The sequence below is a fragment of the Lissotriton vulgaris genome, chromosome 7 (genome assembly GCF_964263255.1).
Source record: "Lissotriton vulgaris chromosome 7, aLisVul1.2, whole genome shotgun sequence".
NCBI lineage: Eukaryota > Metazoa > Chordata > Amphibia > Caudata > Salamandridae > Lissotriton > Lissotriton vulgaris.
Window position 1 is genome coordinate 1,631,762,024 of NC_141695.1, and position 21,264 is coordinate 1,631,783,287.

The window sequence follows — 21,264 nt, forward strand, 5'->3', positions numbered from 1 at the left end:
TAATACTTGAAGGGGGCCAAACATTTCTAAATAGGATAGCGCTTGCATTGACAAAAGTCATATGGCATTAAAAGCAACTTTTGGATACCCATTATTTAAGAGTCTTGCATTATTTCAATGAAATACAAAAAACACACTAACAATTATTCCAGTCTTCGAGGTGGGCTCGGTAAAGAAAGCAGCAATTCCCAGTTGATGCTCACATCTGACAAACCTTTACAGGTGCACAATATGTTTGGAAGCCTAAGGCTTTCCAGATTAACGTGTATAAGCTTGTGCGTTCAACAAGCATAAGTAGTAGTTACAAAAAGGGATATGTGAGGGCATATGTTTAAGATCATGGATGATCATGGTTTCTTGTAGCCCACAAGCAGAAATGTATTAACTTCTATTCCCAACAACAAATTTGTTACTAAAAATGTCACTAGTTGTTTTGTTATGAAGGTACAAATTATATATGTGAGGTTTAGGTGCCAGGGAACCAGACTTAATTGTGAACTCAGGCATTTTAAAAAGTTGGATCAGTTAACAATCTGGGCACTCTCTGGATCTGCAGCTGCAGTTTAAAAGGCAAATATTGTCCCCAACATTTTGAATTTGCCTTTGATTCTCTGATTAGAAAAACAAAACTGTGACAGGAGGAATGCTTGGATTATTCTCAGTCACTAGTAATACTTTAGGCAACTCAGCATGTCTGTCTACAATTTCTGTGACCCTATTAAATATTTTTTAAACCTACATGCTCTAATGTTGAGCTCATTTCAAAACAAAAACAAGCATTAGAAATGCAATAGGTCTCGCAGCATTAGAGTTAGTGCTTTTAGAATTGTTTATATTTTTTTTGTTGTAAATCTTTTGCATTTTATTTTTTGTAGGCAATGCAAAAGATTTACAAATCAAAAAAGCAATAAGCAAATGTAAAAGCTTTAAGTAAAAATCCTGCGAGACCTATTGCACTGTGTGAGGGTGAGGTGTTGAGGGTGAGTGAGGGTGGGGGTGAGTGAGGAGTTGAGTGTGAGTGAGGTGTTGAGGGTGAGTGAGGTGTTGAGGGTGAGTGTTAGTGAGAGTGAGTGAGGGTGAGAGAGTGTTATTGTGAGTTAGGGTGAGGTGTTGAGGGTGGATGAGGGTGGGGTGAGGTGTTGAGGATGAGTGAGGATGAGTGAGGGTGAGTGAGGGGTCGAGGGTGAGTGAGGGTGAGTGAGGGTGAGTGAGGGTGAGTGAGGGTGAGTGAGGGTGAGTGAGGGTGAGTGAGTGTGACTGAGTGTGACTGAGTGTGAGTGATTGTGAGTGAGGGTGAGTGAGGGTGAGGGTGAGTCATAGTGAGTGAGGGTGAGGCGTTGAGGGTGAGGCGTTGAGGGTGAGGTATTGAGGGTGAGTTGTTGAGGGTGAGGTGTTGAGGGTGAGTGAGGGTGAGTTAGAGTGAGGGTGAGTTAGGGGTTGAGGGTGAGGTGTTGAGGGTGAGTGAGGGTGAGGCATTGAGGGTGAGTGAGGGTGAGGTGGTGTTGAGGGTGAGTGAGGTGTTGAGGGTGAGTGTTAGTGAGAGTGAGTGAGGGTGAGGGTGAGAGAGTGTTATTGTGAGTTAGGGTGAGGTGTTGAGGGTGGATGAGGGTGAGGTGTTGAGGATGAGTGAGGATGAGTGAGGGTGAGTGAGGGGTCGAGGGTGAGTGAGGGTGAGTGAGGGTGAGTGAGGGTGAGTGAGGGTGAGTGATTGTGAGTGATGGTGAGTGGTGAGTGAGGGTGAGGGTGAGTCATAGTGAGTGAGGGTGAGGTGTTGAGGGTGAGGCGTTGAGGGTGAGGCGTTGAGGGTGAGGTCTTGAGGGTGAGGTGTTGAGGGTGAGGTGTTGAGGGTGAGTGAGGGTGAGTTAGAGTGAGGGTGAGTTAGGGGTTGAGGGTGAGGTGTTGAGGGTGAGTGAGGGTGAGTGAGGGTGAGTGAGGGTGAGTGAGGGCGAGTGAGGGCGAGTGAGGGCGAGTGAGGGCGAGTGAGGGCGAGTGAGGGCGAGTGAGGGCGAGTGAGGGCGAGTGAGGGCGAGTGAGGGCGAGTGAGGGCGAGTGAGGGCGAGTGAGGGCGAGTGAGGGCGAGTGAGGGCGAGTGAGGGCGAGTGAGGGCGAGTGATGGTGTGGGTGAGGGGTTGAGGGTGAGTGAGGGTGTGGGTGAGGGGTTGAGGGTGAGTGAGGGTGAGGGGGTTGAGGGTGAGTGAGGGTGAGGGGTTGAGGGTGAGTGAGGGTGAGGGTGACTGAGGGTGAGGGATTGAGGGTGAGGGATTGAGGGTGAGGGATTGAGGGTGGGTGAGGGTGAGTGAGGGTGAGGGTGAGGGGTTGAGGGTGAGTGAGGGTGAGTGAGGGTGAGTGAGGATGAGGGGTTGAGGCTGGGTGAGGGTGAGTGAGGTTGAGGGTGAGTGAGGGTGAGTGAGGGTGAGTGAGGGCGTGTGAGGGCGAGTGAGGGTGAGTGATGGTGTGGGCGAGGGGTTGAGGGTGAGTGAGGGTGAGGGGTTGAGGGTGAGTGAGGGTGAGTGAGGGTGAGGTATTGAGGGTGAGGGGTTGGGTGAGGGTGAGTGAGGGTGAGGTATTGAGGGTGAGGGGTTGAGGTTGGGTGAGGGTGAGTGAGGGTGAGGGTGAGGGGTTGAGGGTGAGTGAGGGTGAGGGTGAGTGAGGATGAGGGGTTGAGGGTGGGTGAGGGTGAGTGAGGTTGAGGGTGAGTGAGGGTGAGGCTGAGTGAGGGTGAGGGTGAGTGAGGGTGGGTGAGGGTGAGTGAGGGTGAGGGGTTGAGGGTGAGTGAGGGTGAGGGGTTGAGGGTGAGGGTGAGTTAGGGTGAGGGGTTGAGGGTGGGTGAGGGTGAGTGAGGGTGAGGGGTTGAGGGTGAGTGAGAATGAGTGAGAGTGAGGGTGAGTGAGGGGTTGAGGGTGAGTGAGGGTGAGGGTGAGGGGTTGAGGGTGAGTGAGGGTGAGGGTGAGTGAGGGTGAGTGGTTGAGGGTGAGTGAGGGTGAGGGTGAGTGAGGGTGAGTGCGGGTGAGTGAGGGTGAGGGTGAGGTGTTGAGGGTGAGTGAGGGTGCAGATCTCAATACAATACAAAATTCACAACTGGGAGTACGACGTGAAATTCCATGATGGACTTATAAGTAGGTCAAGCCAAGCCCCAGTGAATAACCTATGTAAAATGAACCACTGATAGAGACCACCACCAAGAAAGAATTAATATCGCAGGACACTTGTGTGTGAATTCAAACTCTAGATTAAAGCATTTGTGTGAATGTGCAAGTTAAAGTCCCAATTACCAATGGAAGTGTGTACTACCTTGTATTTCCAGTACTTACTTACTTCTGGAAAAGTTTAATCTCACATGGAAATAAGATGGTCTAGGTAGTGTCTGTGTAACCACAGTCACAAACTGGTGCAACCTGAAGAAGTATAAGTACCTCTGATTAGGTGAAAGAATTCCTTTAATAGTGTATTGCATTCAAAACAATGTTCAGTCGTGGTAAATGTTTAAATGTGTAGGGAGCTCTTGCTACACAATAATAACTAATACTGTCACAATATGTGATCCACTGTTGCTATTGACATAATCATGAAAATAAATCGTCGCTATGTTCCCATGCTGGGAAAAGAATTACTCTGTCTGTCTGCTAATCAAAGAGCAACTCACACGTGAGACAACCATTCCTACTCAGACAGCGTGTAAGTATGGAGAGATGCTAGTTGCTCAACTCACCAAAGTACTGAGCGATAACTTCTATATGGTAACTGCTGTTTTAGCCAGTGAGGTCACACCCGACCTTTGGAACGCCAGTCCGCATAAGTTACTCGAGCGAGAGTCTTTAACTGCGCTCTGAAAACAGAGAACCACAGTCACCCACTGCAATAATATTCTAAAGAAACTGGTGAAATGTTAAATCCACGCAGTGTTTACACTCACCGATGGAAGACCGTCAGACTGTCGACCAGCTACATTCAACACCGAAGAAACACGAACCTGTCTAAAAAAACGCGCTCTGAAACAAAGAGACGCAATAAATGCCTAAACTGTATTGCTTGAAGACGACTGATAGCCCATAACCTCCCAGCGGAGTAGGTACTCACCGGTAATCAACCGTGACAGTCCTAGTCTGCTACGTTCAACAAACAAGGTGAATGCTTGAAGCACCAGATCGGCTTAAAGCCGCGCGGGCTCGCGATCGTTTTGAATCGAGAGTGAAAGAGGACTACACGATAGCGCCATGTCGGAATGGTTTAGATGGCGTAAATAAATTCTTGATTCTCCAGGTGTTCTATTTTTGTACCAAGCTCCGAAGAGGAGTGCAAAAAGCTTATGTAGCCTGCAATAATGAATATTGTGGTACTAATTAAATGTCGAATTGTTTAGTTGGGAAAAACGGGATTCAAATACCAAAAGTAACTGTGTACTGCTCACTAGCTAATTATTATAATGAAGACGGGCTGTTAGGTGCAACCTAGAAAACCTGACAAGAACGTTGCTCACAAGCAGAAGATATGGAAATGTGTGCCAGGGGACTGCTTAAATAAGATGCTTTGTATGTGTAAATGTATGTGCTGTTTCGAAATGGAATCAAACGTGGACAGAAGGAAATGAGTGTGTACACAGCTCCAACAAGCCGGAGGGAAGAGAGGGGAGGGGGGAGGAGAAATGCGACACGGCGGGAAGGGGAGGGGGCGGAACAGGGGAGGGGGCGGAACGGGGGAGGGGGCGGAGAGGGGACATGCACGCGCCCGTGACTTTTAAGGTCAATGCGCATGCGCATAAGCTTAATGCGCATGCGCATTGACCTTAAAAGTCACGGGCACTGCAAGGAATCGCCACGATTCCTTGCAGTGCAGATAAAGTGTGGATAACTCGCAATACTCTCGCCTTGCTCGATGCGCATGCGCATCGACAGGCGAGACCTAATCAATAGAAGATAAATAAATAATGCTTCCCTGGTATTTGCTAGCGACTCAATGGAGTGGCCATCAAAAACTGCCAAGTTAGGGCCCCAGCAGAAGGGAACACAAGTAACCTCTGACAGGTTTTGGATTTAGACTTGCCTTTCTCTAGAGTATGGCAGTGAGGGAAAAAGATGTGCTGAAAAGCTACCCAAAGAGATATCCAGTGGTTGACACGATTTCAAGCATTTCTCCCATCAACTTTTGTTGTTTGATGTAAAACCCTTACTGGCAAAGGGTTGAAAAGGTGTGGGTCCCTTGCTTACTGTGCCACATGATCCAGTATATAGCCCACTGATGAAGCCTAACAATGTCTAAATGGTTTTGGGGTCCCTTGTGTTCCCTTCTGGAGGTGGTCTCACCTGGCAGTCTGAGATAGACTGGTCCCATAAGGAGCCGGGTCAATACCGATTTGTCTAAGGCAAGACCCTCTCTAAAGTGGACTATGAACAAAAATTGATGGGTTGGAATTCTATTCACAATGACAATCAGGAGTTTAAACCACATCCAACAATGGTTATATACGCACACAACCCTTTTCTTATCAAACACACAAGCAGATAAACAGATCATAATCTAACTTAATCAAACTAGAATACCAACCATCAAATAAACAATCAGCATCTTGCAAACATAATTGTATTTAACCACAACTCTATTTTACCAGTCGCTGTTAGAAGAGCATGGCCCTTTTCAGATGTTTATTTTCCAGATTCCTACCTTGTGGTAGAATTCTTGCCTTCACTGGAGCTTGAGCCTTCTTCACAATCTCCTTCAGCATTTTTCTTTCCTCTTCCCCCACCAGCGAGACTGAGCGGCCAGCTCGACCTGCTCGTGCTGTACGCCCGACGCGGTGCACATAGTGCTTCACAGTGTTTGGCATTGTGAAGTTAATCACCTGGAGAGAAGGGTCTGATAGGTTAAGTTTTTAATTTTCATGGAGAAATGGAGAAGTCAACAGTACACTCTTGACCTTACTGTTTTTGGATCCATCTAAGAAATTTACAACCTAAATAGCCGAATGCACGACACTGCCCTCGCTCCCTTCTATATCTCTGTTCTCTTCAAGCTCACTTAACTGTAATCTACGTAACTGATTTGAGAGATACAAGAAGTACCACAGCTGGTGCAGATGAAAATACTCAGAAACTTACTTATAGAACATAGCAATATTTAATGAAATTAAACAAATAAACCTCGCCACCCACACGGGCAATACAGAGTAATTTTTGCAAAGAGAAATCTCCCTTCAAAAAAATGATCTTTCACATAATGAACCTATAATTACATATTTGTATAAATACGTGCAAGAAATTGTTTTAACTAACCCAATCAGAATTAGAAAATAAACTAACAGGAACATGGGACTAATTCGGCCTTTTACAATTTATTTCAGAAGAAAAAAAGGTAAGAAACAGTGGTATGGTGCAAAACAGAGGGCTGAAAAAGAGCTCTTCTCTGCAAAAGCTCAAGACCACTAAAATAAATGAAAAAAGCATGACTGACTGAAAACAGGTTCCTAATTAGCATTATATACAAAGATGCTAAATATGCTACAGGGAGTCCTCTAGTTGGCGAAGGAATATACTTTTTATACGGTCATTACATTTAAATTGCGCTTCCTATCCAGTTGCAGGATGCCGAAGCATATTATTGGACTGGTAGCATAGTACACAATGGGGATGCTTGGTTGGAAGAGTTATACTTGCAGTGAGCCTAAGTGGGAAGCATTTGGTGTCAGAGCGGTGCCCTTATCTCGTCTTTGGTCGCATCTATTGGCAGTGAGAGGAAGGGATACGTGGGAGATTGGTGCACTCCAATCATACGTAGCTGGCAGCCCTACTTTACTCTGAACTTCCTGTGTTGAGTTTGGGGTCATTTACATTTTTCAATCCATCTCTTCTACTGTACTTGGTCTGGGAAGGAAAGAGGTCAATGACCTGCCTGGCTGGTCGGTATTACACTCATTTCCATACGAGTACTGCTCTAGGATGTCTAGTTTTGATCACGCAGCTCATGCTACAAATGTTTTAGAGTGCGCCAGCAATGCAAATAATAGGTGTTCCTTTTATCAAACTCAGTGATGATTATTTTATCCCCTTTGTAAGAAGGAAAAGTGGAGTTTTTTTTCTTTTACAGGCCATAGAAATAGGTTACTTCATGCACTACAGAATAGAAGCAAACATGATCAAAAACAGAATTGGCGGCGTCTAAAAAGAGAGAACGGCATCCTTTCATAGAAGTGCTGTCTATTCTATTGAATGAGGGAGGGAAACCCGGCATCTGCTGTGCAATGTAATGAATCTGAAAAGACAGGCCACTCCTATTTCATTGTATTTTTCTTTCGGCATCAGTAGTAGACTATTTATTTCCAGCGCTCCTGTTCCTACAGTTATTACAGACCCCCAGGATTATGTTCCATGTTGCGAGTTTTTTAGTAGGGGCTGTTAGGATCAAGAAAAGGATGTTGCCCGATAATATAACAAATATGACCCCATAAGTGATGAAATCAAATACTGGTCATAGGAAAATTGTTTTACAACATGAATTAATATCCTGAAATGCAATATGTATATATGGTTTTAACTTACTGACCTCTTTTTAATACTTTAAAAAAAAATTGAGTCTGTTATATGATAATGTGTTTCTTATCTTTTTCCTTTTGTATAAAACTAGAGAATGTAAACTAATTAAGATCCGATCATGTATAATTATGTGTAGTTGTTTGTATAAGATTGTATTTTGCCTATGTCTTTTTATGATATTAATTTATCGAAAATAAAGTATTTTGACTGACTGACCATCATGTTTCCTTTTATTACTTTCACTTGCGTTTTGACTTTATTTTATTAGAAAGCACATTTATGGTAGGTCTGGAGAAAGTTAAATTACATCAGTGTAATTTGCTTAATTTCAGAACTTTGCGTTACTTTTCTTACGCACCATTCTACCACTTTGCGTAATTACACGCCATTTGCAGTAAAAATTTACTATGAACGCGCCATTCTTGGTAAAAATGTAAAGTGAACACACAAAACCAACAGAAAGCGAGTGGCTGCGTTCATGGTGCTTTTAGTGTTTGCCCCTTTTTAAAAATGTGAAATGCTCTGTTGCATCAAAAATGTACGCAAGAAACACATTTTGAGCAAACATTTAGCAAGAAATTATTCACTTGCATTTTGCCTAACTACATGTCATTTTACCCAATTTGACAGAATTTTGTGCAAATACGTGAAGGAATTACATGAATTTCAAACACTGATTATTTATGGTCCTATCACATGTTGGCTTATTTTGCAGCGGATGTGGCTTCATGGATAACAGCTTGTTTGGCTGAACGAGAAATACTTTCGTTTTTCAGAAAGAAGGGACTAGCTGGTGGAAACATAGCAGAGAGTGCAAAGGCTCAAACAATGAGCTGAAATACACAAAATTAGATGGCAATCCATTGAGAAGTGCACACAAAATGAATTTTGAATCACCCACTTGGCTACCCTGGATTTATGTTTTAAGATATGAATGTACTTGAGGAAAGTTACGCCTACTGGAGTAGCTGTATGAGAATTTGAAAGGATTCTTCTGCAAGGTTATGTCACTAAATCAAAAAATGCCAGAAATAATAAAAGAATATGGAAGTTGAGAATGTTTTCCTGTCAGGTGCAAGTCATCCACCAGTGGGTAAAAGAATTTTACATCAAGATAATGAAAAGCTTATTGGGCCCTAGTGATGGCTTGGAACAGCATAGCAAGTGAACGCCTAGGGAAATATGAAATGACCACATGGTTTAACATACTCTGGATACAGACAACCATCTCGTCATTGTAAACTAAAGAGTGTAATTAACATAAAGAGGTTTGATGGGATTCACAGACTATGATCAAATGGAGTACTTATTAGGAAATCCATTTCCGAAGAAAAGCACAACACCTAACAGAATTTATTGTTAAAAAAAATACCTATTCCCACATCACACACACACTCCATAAGCAACTGTGAACAATTTTTGACCGCTACGGAAATCACTCATCGTTTGATTGTGACTATGTTTTGGCTGGCCTAGCTTTAGGGGATTTGAAGAGCAGGAAAAATAGAAGCCAAATGGCGATAACAGTCTTGAAGAACAATATGGGGTAATTAAAGATAGCACTACGACTTAGGCTGTGGGTTCAACCATTTGGTATTTATTCAGAACATTTCTATACTTCAAACGTAGAATAGCTCGTTCAAACAGTAGAGAACTATGCAACCATGAAAATGGATCATAGTAACAAATACAGGTGAGAATAGTTGCAGAAACATGTCAAGTTAGTTTGATGAAGCAGTCAACCTGCAAAGAGAAATCTTTAAAGAGATGGGATTAGGAAAGGACAAGAGCCAATCTGTTGTGTGGAAGAAGCAAATTCAACCTTGAGGTACCAAGCAGGTACAAAAGGCTTGCTTACAAGACCTTCAAACTGTTTGGTGATTTGAAGGTGAATGATAAATCTGGTCCCAGTTCTTGAGCTCCACTGACTGGACAAAAATGCTATTTACTGGGTCATACTGTATCTGCTTTATTCAAGTTCCTACAATAAATTTCGAATGCTCACACACACCACAAAGCAAGTCAAGTATCCAAAGGTTATCCAATGAGAGCGTAAAGTAATGGTTCTGTCCAACACCCCCACCTGAATCCCCTTCCACAAGTGCCCATTGAAAAAAAAATGTGGGAAGGTCTGAAAGTACCTCACGTAAGCACCACCATAAGAGCTGCTGGTAGGTACTCACCAGTATGCTCACAGCCATCATCATCGGTGTCTTTCAAGACCAAATTGAAATGTATGAACAAAAGTGTGAAACAAGGACAACCTAGTGATGTGTGGAAGAACGCACCGCACACGTACTTTCAGACCTTCACACTTTTTTCAATGGGCCCTTGTAGAAGGGGATTCAAGCGGGGGCGTTAGACACACTTTTCTTAAAATTGGACGGCAAAACCCGATTTAGAGTAGCATTTTTTAAGCTGTACCATTAGTAAAGCAGCTGAGCACTTAGTTTGTGGGTCTTTGAAAAATAGTGGTCTAGTATTAGAGCAGGTCCTTGTTCTAATATTATTCTTTAAATAGTGGAGTCTCTGGAATCACAATTTAGAATCCAACCTTATGTTGAAGTCGAATTCTAAATTACAATTCTGAAAATACCACTTTTTGAAAGCTGGGATTATTTTGCCTTAGCCATTTGGTGCCTGAAGCCTGTCTCTGGGTCACATGACTGGATGGGGGTGACAATCCGACTGTGTGTATTCTTCCTAGACAGCCACATACAATTGGGAGCTTAGGTGTGACTGGATGGGCCGTCACTGGCAGGATAGTAAGGATGAGCTGGGCCCAGCCCCACTTACTCTTGGCTGTATTCTGTCTCCACATAAAGGGCTGTATATCCCCTGAAGTCAGTGCTTTTAATGGGCAGGTACTCACCGGTACTAAGTACCAGCACTTCTAAGTTTTCTGCCTTTGAGTACCAGAACTTTTTGTAGTCCCAAAGAGAGTACAGGTACTCATGGGACAGCAAAGATTTTTTCTTCTGATTGCCCGGCTCCTGTGTAAAGAGTCCAGGCAAACCTCAGTTGATTTACAGAGGCACAAACCACAACCTAAATGCGCTCTTTTATGGTAGTATGGGCGAGCAGTTAGGCTTATCAGAAGGTAGTGCTAAACATTTGTTGACACACACAGGCAATAATGAAACACATACAAACCAGAATGAGTCTGAGAGCAATTTAGAAAAATAAGTTGTAATGTTATATACATTTTGATACCAAGAACTTCGTTATCAAGTAAGTACTTCTTTAAATATCGATTTTAGCAGGTGAGTAAAACGTTCACTTAAATGCATCTTTACGCATAATGCTTTCCTATGGGAGAAAAGGCATGTATGGCATAAAGTTACTCGCATTCGGTTCCTGGGAGTCTTCTTTGGGACGTGGGGCCGTAGGGGGTCAAGGCTCAAAGTACCAGCAGTAGTTTCTTGTTACGTGCCCTGGGGTGTCCAGTTGCAGAGGTGCTGATCTGGTTGGTAGCCCGGGGTGGGGCCTTGGGCAGATCGGACCTTCAGGAGCACGTGGTCCTCTTTCTGGGTTCTGCTGTGTCGGGCTGGTCGGGGAGCGAAACACAGTAAACTGGACTTCGCGTTTTGGTGCCTGTGGACTGCAAGGGAGTAGCTCCTCTATTCCAAAGGAGAATGCTTGGCGATTTGAAAAGGTTGGAAGTCTCCCAGCGTTCTTGGAAGCTGGTCAGCTGCAGAACGAGTTGTTGTTCGAGATTGTCGAGACCCATTATGGCAGGCAGGGTTTGGTGCCAAAATTCCACAGCAGTCTTCAGTTCTCGCTTTTTCTTGCAGCTCTTGGTGTCCTCTTTTTGATACATCGAATCCAAGTTCCTGGTGTGAGGGATGCCACTTAAATACTCAATTCAGGGGTGTTAAGTGGAGAGACAGGTAGTAGCCAATGGGCTACTTAACGTTAGGGTGTCTACAACCTTTAGACAACCACTTCCTGTGGGAAGTGGGCATAATCCTTACCAAGAGAGCCTAATTCCACCAAAATCAAGATTGTGGAATTCTAAAAGGTGTGTCCACATCAGGTAGACCACCTTAGGGTTAGTACTAGCCTATAAGGGGGTGGGGGGCACACGCCTCCTAACCAGCTAAATTTCCTGCCGGTCCTGGGGCCAAATGGTCCCAGGGTAGGGGGTGGCATACCCTCTGTCTGGAGAAGCCTTGGGGGACATATTACAGGCAGCAGAGGCCTTTAAAGTCTCCAGCCTTTATATGCAGATCACTTAGCCATCCTGCATGGAGGAGGTGACAACACTACTGGCCGGAACAGACATTGTTTCTGCCCTCAGAAAGCGTGGACCTTCACCTGCAGGGGGTCAGAAACCGGTCTGTGGTTGCAGGCTGGTCTACACCAGTCAGCCAGCACACTAGTAGTCGGTAGGTTTTCAGGGGGCACCTCTAGGGTGCCCTCTTAGTGCTTGTATTAATAAATCCCTCACTGAAACCAGGTTGAGCCTATTAATATGAGAAGTTTGATACCAAACAGCTCTAGTTTCACTGAAACCATCATGTAGCTGAGGAACTCGTAAACACCAGTGTCCAGTGCGTTCTTAAAATGGATTCCCTGTTCACTTGTAATATCCATTAATCCACTTGGATATCACAAGGGTTTATCTACTCAGGTAGATATGTCCACACATGTAGTATAGTGCACCCTGCCTAAGGGCTGTAAAGAACTGGTGTAGGGGTGACTTACCTATACTACATGTAATATGTAGGCATAGCACACAGGGGGGGTGCCATGTAGTGTCTTCACTTTTCTCTGCACTACGGCATGCAGCCTGCAATTGTAGTTTGCATGTTGGTGCTGAGGGGTCCCTTATAGTGGCCCAATACTAGGGGTTCTCTTTAGCTTCCATGCCCTAGGCATCAGGGGTACTGTAGGAAGCAGGCTCTTTATATGAGATATCAAAGTGAGATACATTCATGTAAAGAGTCCAGGGGTTCCCTTTGAGAGGACAGGGGCTTGCTATGGCAATCCCCAAGTGCTCTGCTTGGTGGTAGTTTGGTTGAGCAGCCTTAAGCTTAACTCAGTGGAGTGCAAGACATTTGAAAATATACACAATTATCAATAAATAAGACACTAATCACGAAGGAGATCCACACCAATTTATAAAAATAGTAAGCATCTTTATATATGTTTAGGCACAGAAGAAAATCGTTTAGGTAAGTATGTTTTTAAATATGAATTCTTTTTAGTTAAAAAATTCAACACATTGCAATTTCTGGAGGCTGCAATGTTATCCTATGGGAGGAAAAGTCAATGCAGCACTATTCAGGTCTAGTACAGTGACTTATGGGAATCTTCTCCAGGGGTTAAGGTGAGTGGTGGGCAAGGTACAAGGCAGCACCAGCAGAACACCACCAGCGGCACTAGGTGCAAAACAGCTTTAGTGTCCAATGTTGGTCTATTGAGAAAGGCCGCGATAAAAAGAGGCTGCAGGCTTTTGCGGGGAGGGCAGTGGGCTGATCCAACAGGGGGCTCAGCCTCACAATAATAGGGATGAAGGACCACCTTTGCTCCTCTTCTCCACAGCCCAGGGGAGACGGGTGCAGAGGTGTCTTTAGGCGTCAAGCTTTCTCACCAGGAGCAGTGGTAGAGGGGGCCTGCATGCAGAGGTTGCAGTCACGTCGGCGAGTCTAGAGAGGTGTCACCACACTGGACTTGGTCTCTGGGGGGCTGGGGACCACGCTGACACCACTGGCCCACTTTAACTTGGGCTTGGAGCAACAGGTGCAGTGATGTCTTCAGGTGTCAGGTTTCTGTGGTCACAGAGTCCTTCCAGGGTTTTTTGGATGCCTGCAGCATGGCGGGAAGCAGGTTTGCTTCTTGGGAGGTCTTGGTTGCTGGGTGAAGTACTGGCAGGTCTCCTGGGCTGTGGGGACTCAGCAGCTGCAGGACAGTTAACTTTAGGTGCAATTGGCGAAGCCAGCAAGCAGGTCGGCAGAATTGGCGCCAAGTCCGTTGCTGGATCTTCTGTTGTTGCAGGATGTGACTCATCTAGTCTTTCAGGTCAGCAGGGTGTGTTGTTCTGGTGCCAGGGGCTCCCCTAAATACTGAATTTAGGGGCTTTAGAGGAGTGTAGGGTAGAAGCCAATGGGCTACTGACCCTTGGGGTCACTACTCCCCCCTATATGACCACTTCCTGTGTGAAGTGAACATAACCCCGTCCCAGAATTCCTAAGTATGCTATCACAAAGATGGCCAACTCTGAAAAGTTGTGTCTACCTCAGTTTAGCCCACCTTAGGGGTGATATTAGCCTGGGGGTGGCCTGCCTACTTGACTAGCTAACTTTTCTAGCTGTCCAGGTGCCAAAGGGGTTCTGGACAAAGGGTGTCAGCTTCCTCTCCTGTGAGGGGAACCAGATTTGCATTTCAAAGGGGACAGCTCTTTGAAGCTTGTCAGCTTAGGTAGGCTAATCAGCAGGTCATTCTGTGGGAGGGAGTGTGACACCCTCTTCCCGGACAGGCTTTTGTTCTTGGTCTCTTGAGATCAAAAGGCTGTCACCCTAGGAGGTCAGGACAGTGTCTCAGGTGGCAGGCTGGCAAAAACACAGCAAGCACACCAAAGGCTGGTACATTTTCATGGGGCACCTCTAAGGTGCCCTCTGTGTGCGTGTATTGGTAATTCAAACACTGGAATCAGTGCGAGGTCATCAATACAAGATATTTATACCAAACATCACTATTTTCACAGAAGCAATCATGTAGCTGGGGAACTCGTTTTCACCAGTGCCAAGAACATGTTCTAAAGTGGCTTCTAAGTCATCTTGCACTGGATGTAATGGAACTGACCAGCACAAGGGCATATCTGTCCATGCAGGTATGTCCTTATATGTAATTCCAAGCACCCTGCCTTAGGGCTGTAGGGGTGACTTACACATACTACATCAGTGTTAGGGAGCCTGGCACACTGGGATGTGAGTCAGGTTGTGTTCTTAGTCTTGGCTTCACCAAACACGCAGCCTGTGACAGCAGCCCGGCATGAGTTCCATGAGGGGTCTCTTAGGGTGGCACAATTCATGCTGCAGCCTTCGGGGTACCTCAAGCCCTAGACACTGGGGGTACCATTTACTAGGGACTTAGAGGGTGTTAAAGGTATTGCCAATTGGGGAAAAAATTGTACAGTTTTAGGAAAGAGAACTGGCACTGGGGACCTTAACAGCAGGAACCCAGTGCACATTCTGTCAATACTGCATCAGATACCAGGCAAAAAATGGGAGTGCCCGGGTAAAAAATTAGCACTTTCCTACAAGTGCTAAGTCACCAAGTTTCAAGGCTTATTGTATGATTAATTAAAATCTTCAACAAGTATAGATAAAATGTTTTCATGTACAGCTCGTAAAAGGTATTATAGAATAAGGTAGCATATTAGGAGGCGTTCAGAAGAACTTTCACTAGGTGTGCAATACAGAAGCCTAGAAGGTGCAGTCTTAACAACATAGTCATTACCCTGACATCACAGACCAAACGCAACATGAACGACTAAAACCATATACATAAAAACATGTTAGTTCTGAAATCTAAACCTTTTACCCTGGGCACTGTATCGGTTGTTAATGTGTGAAGTCATCAGTGGTACAACGGTACGTAAAAAAGACAATGCCCTGTACAACTCACTTAAGAACTAACTCAAGAAAAGGCCTCATGTAGGTAGAGAACTTTTTTGTTCAATGTGGGAAACTATGTTAGAAGGAGTATGTGGTACTGAATTGAGATAGGTCCAGTAGGGCCTCTAGAGGGCAATTTAAAATCTGTCAAAATTCAGATCCTTGGGCACCCTTTGAATGAGCAGTTCTCAGATTGACTTCAGGAGAGAATAAGCCATTACATGCATGGATGGAACGGACAGTAACTGCAGAAGGGACCATCTTTATAAACCGAAATGTGGCCAAAATGTGGGTTCAGGTCTTATGTGGCCATAGGTGATTTATACTTCTAAACACAGCAGCCCAGATTAATTCCCCTGTTCCCCACTTATACAGGAAATTTCACAGGTCCTGGAGAGTTTATTACATTGTAGAGGCTCAGATCACGTAACAAGCAGAGATCAGTCTTCCATCAATTAACAAATGTTCAAAGTAAACGAAAGCTCAAAGAAAAAGCAAATGTTTACGATGGATGTAATTCCAATCTAAATGAGAAATGTGACTCTCTCTCAGCAACTAACTGGTTTGAACAAAAGCTTATGCATGTTTAGGTATTAAACAGCTGTTAAGATAGAGCAATCCAGGGCTAGAAAATGTATCTACTGTGTAACTAGGAATACAGAAGAATGTCGGATTATGGCAGATACATCTCTGCCTAGTCATTATTCTTAAAGGGTATTTCTTACTACTGCAAAATGCTAGATTGAAAGTTCAATATATCCTTCTCGGAATCAATACAAATTTAAAACATTTTCCGAAGGAAGTTGCCAGGGTATAAGGGCAGGGAATAATTATACATTCATCATAATAGACAACTTTTCCCTTCAACAAAAAGATAATGAAAAAGTGATTCCTGGAAATGGGATCACAAACAATTAATGTGATTATTGTAGCGGCCTATCACAACAGTTGTGAAACAAGAGGTCTGAACTACAATTGAATGATGAGACATAAGAACAAAATTTAAAATGTATACAGAAAAAGACAGAGTTCCAGATGAATCCAACATTGGGTACTCACCGTTTTGACCCCATGGATATCAAGACCACGCGCAGCAACATCTGTGGCCACCAAAATATCAATTTGCTCATCCTTGAAGCGCCTGCAATAGAGACCAAGATTTACGTTCAGAATCGTAAGGGGTTTATTCCTCAGCCGGATTGAGAGAACATGGGGACGGAGAGAAGGGTGGACAAAGTAGCCAATAACAAAATGGCAAGTTCAGCATTGGAGATCCAGCTTATGGTTTTGGTGGTGCAACCCTTTCTCAATCACTCTAGTCTTCATGGTAGGAACCTCCCACATAGACTATTAGAACAGCCGCCATAATGAACTCCTAAAATGACAGGATTCAAGTCGAGATCTGTACGGTACCTCCAAGGTTTCGTTTGAAAAACCAAATTATGCCTGCCCAGAGGACACTGCATACGCTTCACAAAAAAGAAATGATTAAAACAATTCAAGATTTTTAAGATCTTGACTCTTGGTGCAGTAAGGGTTTACTGTGAATTATTGTACATGATTGAGCGCAAGGAAATTGGATTCTGTATATTTTAGACCATAATGTTTTTTGTGCTACCTGATAAGATAAGTGCATCTGTTATAGTAGTCTCACCTCAAAGATTCTAGTCGCTGTGTCTGGGAGAGGTTCCCATGCAACTCGCCAACTTTTAGGCCCATCAGCCCCAGAAGGATGTGCATGCGGTGAGCCTGTTTCTTTGTCTGTGTGAAAAGCATCACATGGTCGGGGAAAGTGCGAGTCAAAAGTGCTGAAACAGAAGAACAAAACATCTTAATGTGGCCACAGTTAAGTTTACTTACATCTGCAAAAGGCAATTAAAAGGAACTAAGTTTCCATCGTTTTGGCAGACATTGTGTCTATCACATAATACAGCACAAGAGAACATATAGAGTGCATAAAGAACAAGTTACTTACCTTTGGTAACACCTTTTGTAGTAGAGGCTCTCCGCAGATTGCTCACCTTTTAAATTTTTCCAGATACCAGACTGGCTAGTAAACTTTAGTAGCAATTCCCTTGCGTATCAACAGATGGCATTGAGCGGCTCTGCATCGGGTCCATTCTGCCATGGACATGACGTCAGGAACAATATATATATGTGCCATGTTCTCTACAGTGGCAAATAGATTGAGCAGGGTTTCTCCCCATTGCTAGAAGATGCCCTGTGCCTCCTCTGAATGTAACTTCCATTCATGATCCGCAAGGCAATGTCGGCTCAGTTTGTCCGCCCTGGCATTTAAAGATCATGCCAGGTGTTGGGAAGTCAGAGAGATGCCCTGAGCGTTCAGACATAATGACTCTTGGCACAGAACCCATGACCTCATGCCGCCCTGTTTGTTGCAATACCCAATAGCGCTCATGTTGTCTGTGAGAATCTGCCCCCAATCCCCCTAGATGGTTGATAAATAAGCCTTTAGTGCCAAGCCAATCGCTCACAACTCCAACAAATTGAAGTGAAAGCGGTTTCTGCCAAAGACCAGAGTCCTGTGATCTCCACCTCTCCTAGATGACCTCTCCAACCTAGCCACAATGCATCAGTCAAAACTGTTAGATCTGGGTGGGGTAGGGAGAGTGGTCTACTGCCAGTCCAATAGCAGTCAAGCAGCCACCACTGCAGAGCTTTTACAGTGGCCTTTAACACCTGGATGGATCCCACTCAGACTTCAGATCTCACTGCAGAGCCATCATATGCCACTCGGTGGGGTCCACAAGCAGAATGCAGAAAGAAAAAAAAAAGCCTAAATGCCTCAGCACCACGCTTAGTGAGACTCAGGTCAGGGGTTTAAACATTAGATTCATATTCCAAATATCTTGGACTCGTTGAGGCAGAGGGATGGTTCAGGACAGCACAGAGTCCAAGATGGCTCTAATGAAGGGGAACCATTGAGAAGGAGTCAAGTGTGACTTCAGCATGGGGATGGAATAGCACAATGATTTTAGCAAGTCAGACATCGCTTGGAGATGGCTTATGTCTGTTTGAGGCAAGCCAGTCAACGAGGTATGGGAAGACTGGTATTTCCAACCCCCACAGATAGACGCAACCACCGGCATCACCTTTGTGAACACCCGAGGTGTGCTGGTAAGGTCAAGATGAGCACAGGGAACAGAAAGTGGCCTACCTGAAACCACATGTAACATTTTGAGAGTGAAGGATGGGGATGTGAAAATATGCATCCTGCAAGTCCAGCATTACCATCCAGTCTCCTGGATCCAGTGCAGACAGAACTGGAGTCAGAGTGAGCATTTTGAACAGAGAGCAGGTCTCGAATGGGGCCGTCTTCGGCAACGGAAAGTATTGGGAGTAGGAACCTAGTCCCGATCTCTTGTGCCAACTCCCGCTGTATTGCTCCCTTGGCAAAGAGAGCTTGAACTTCTCCAAAGAGTATGGACAAGTGGTTCTCCTGGAGGTGTTGTGGTTTGATTTGCATGTCTGGGGAGGTAGGACAGGAAAGATGGGGAGTATCCATTTTTCTTAATCTGGAGTACCAATTGATCAGACGCTATGCTCCACCAGCCGGGAAGGTGGAAAGTGATGCAACCTCATACTGATATATGCCAACAAACAAAAACTAAAACGGTTTGAGAGGGGCGCAGGGGCTAGGGGTTTGGGTAGGTCAGTGCCCCTGGGTGACTGGACAATGTCAGCCTGATATTTATTTATTTAACATTTATATGGCGCAACAAATCATCCCCAGGGGGATATCTCTGCGCTTGGCAGCACACTAGCAGGGCTCTCGCCCACGCAACCCCCTTAAAACATCCAGGTTTTCAGGCATTTTTTGAAGTGTCCCAGAGAGGTACAGCGGCGCATCTCTTGCGGTTACCTGTTCCAATGAAAGGGGGCAAGATAGGAGAATGCGCGCCCTCCGATTCTTGATTTATTATCCCATTCTTGATATCTGGTCTCCACATCAAAAGAAGTGAGAAGTATGTGCTGCTGAAGCGCATATTGTCTCTGGCCCTACTGGTAGCCTCTACAGATGCCTCGAAAGTGGTGCTGCTGTTGGGGGAAACTGCTGAACTGAAGCAGTTTAGCCCAACGAGCAGGAAGTGGCCTTACTCTGCTTAAACATCTCAAGGGGAGACTTCACCTTTGCTCCAAACAGCCTAGAGCCACTAAAGGGCATGTCTTTAAGAGACATCAGCTAAAAAATCTGCAGGCGAATTGAGGCACAACAACCAAATACCATGCTGGTGCCAACTGCCAGACCAGATTTAATGGAATATTTTGCTGAATCTTGTCCACCCAGGGACCAGCCTTTGCATGTTTGAAGCGGTACAAAAGGGGGTGGTGATGGACGGAGCATCTGAATCAATCAAACACTCACACCCAGTCAAAAGATCTGGGTTTAATCCATCACCGTTCTTTAGCCCACTCTGCCACCCCAGTTCAGACATGGCTATATGCAAATCAGTCTGAACCTGTGCCTCATGGGAACAGTCCAGCCCGAACTGCCAAGCCATGTCTTTCCTGGACCGGAAACAAGCTTCCGAGGACCGGTTTCTGGCATTCCAGCCGTCTTCAGCCCGGCTTGCTTGAATCCAGTGGCAAAGTGAGCAAGGGACTCACGTCGGAGCATACCCTGCCACACTTATGGCGGCCAAAAGCGGTACAAAGTGGCCTTACTCTCCTTAAACATCTCAAGGGAAGACTCCACCTTTGCTCCAAACAGCCTAGAGCCATCAAAGGGCATGTCTTTAAGAGACATCAGCTAAAAAATCTGCAGGCGAATTGAGGCACAACACCTAAATACCATGCTGGTGCCAACTGCCAGACCAGATTTAATGGAATATTTTGCTGAATCTTGTCCACCCAGGGACCAGCCTTTGCATGTTTGAAGAGCGTTGTCGAAGACCATTGGCAAGATGGCCACCATTTCGGCTCAAAATGCATGTGAACATCTGCCCAGGAGGTATGTAGTATTCACCGACCTATGGCGAGGCTGGCCAAGGAGAGCATCTGTTTTGCGAATGCTCAGTCCTTTACGATTCTCTGTGAGGCAGGCTGTAGGGTAAGGATAGGGGTTCAAAAGACTTGTTGATGCCTTGAGGAGGAGTCTCTCTGGAATGGGATGTTGTGAGAGTAAGTGCAGGCCTCCCAGGGGCAGGCCTGTGCCACCTCGCTACCTGCGTACTGACTCAATAGCAAGATCTTGGTTTTGACTAGGTGCCCATCAGAATGTCAGTTAAAACCTTGTTGAAGGGGAGCACAGTCAACTGAGTGGATTGTGCAGGCCTAAGTAAGAGTTGTCTTGACTTCTTGTGTTGGCAGAACAAGGTCAAGTGTTTCAGCCGTGCTTCGGATTACTGTGGTGAAGAGGCAGAATCTTTAGTAGCCATTTCGGGATTAGGGGAGAAGAGGTCAACGTCTGGGGAGGTGTCCGGACCACTTGCATTCAGGAGATCATAAAAATTATTGCCCACATCAAAAAGTTTTTATCAGTATCACTATCTTCAAAGGTGCCTAATTCATAATGTGGGGCATAGTCTGGTTCAGAGTAGGCATATTGTCTAGCTCTGGGTGGTGGAGCGTGGGTCTCTGAATCAGACTATACAATCGGCTCCCCTTCTGGCATGAGTGATGTCGAGATCGGTATCGATAGGCAACCTGGTGGCGCTGGTCGTGGTGCCAAATGTGGAGTCAGGCAAGGTGCCAAATGTGGGACTGTAGATGGCATCAATCCAGGATGCTGCGGATCCGAAGTTGAGGGCATGATCAGCCCCAAGGCAAGGTCAAGGGGTGCAATCTGCATCAACAAAGACCTGCTGGCGGTAGACAAAATTGGGGCTCCTTCAGATCCGTGGGGCACCTTCAGATCCTTGGGGCACGAAAGGCACTCCAGAGGTATCAGTTCTAGCACCAAAAATGTTTATGGCCCCCTTGTACTGCTGGAGCTGTTGTGACGTCATAGTCCATTCAAGATGGGACAGAAGCTGGATTAGCGTCAAATTCAGTTCAGAATGGTGAGGAATGACTGTGGCCTAGAGGTACCTGGGGAATCTCAATACTCCGAGTCGTGGGAGTGGCAGTATGAAGGAGACCTATGTTTCATTTTTTAT

The 21,264-nt window shown here is 45.1% G+C and overlaps 1 protein-coding gene across 1 annotated transcript in view; it reads right to left on the reverse strand.

The window, feature by feature from the left end:
- DDX27 (DEAD-box helicase 27) overlaps positions 1-21,264 on the reverse strand; it is a 166,361-nt gene that overhangs the window by 54,323 nt on the left and 90,774 nt on the right. The window contains exons 12-14 of the mRNA XM_086932592.1: positions 16,800-16,953; positions 16,205-16,286; positions 5,659-5,836 (exon numbers count right to left, since the gene is read on the reverse strand). Coding sequence (XP_086788718.1) covers positions 5,659-5,836; positions 16,205-16,286; positions 16,800-16,953 — 414 coding nt within the window. The remainder of the gene's footprint in view (positions 1-5,658; positions 5,837-16,204; positions 16,287-16,799; positions 16,954-21,264) is intronic.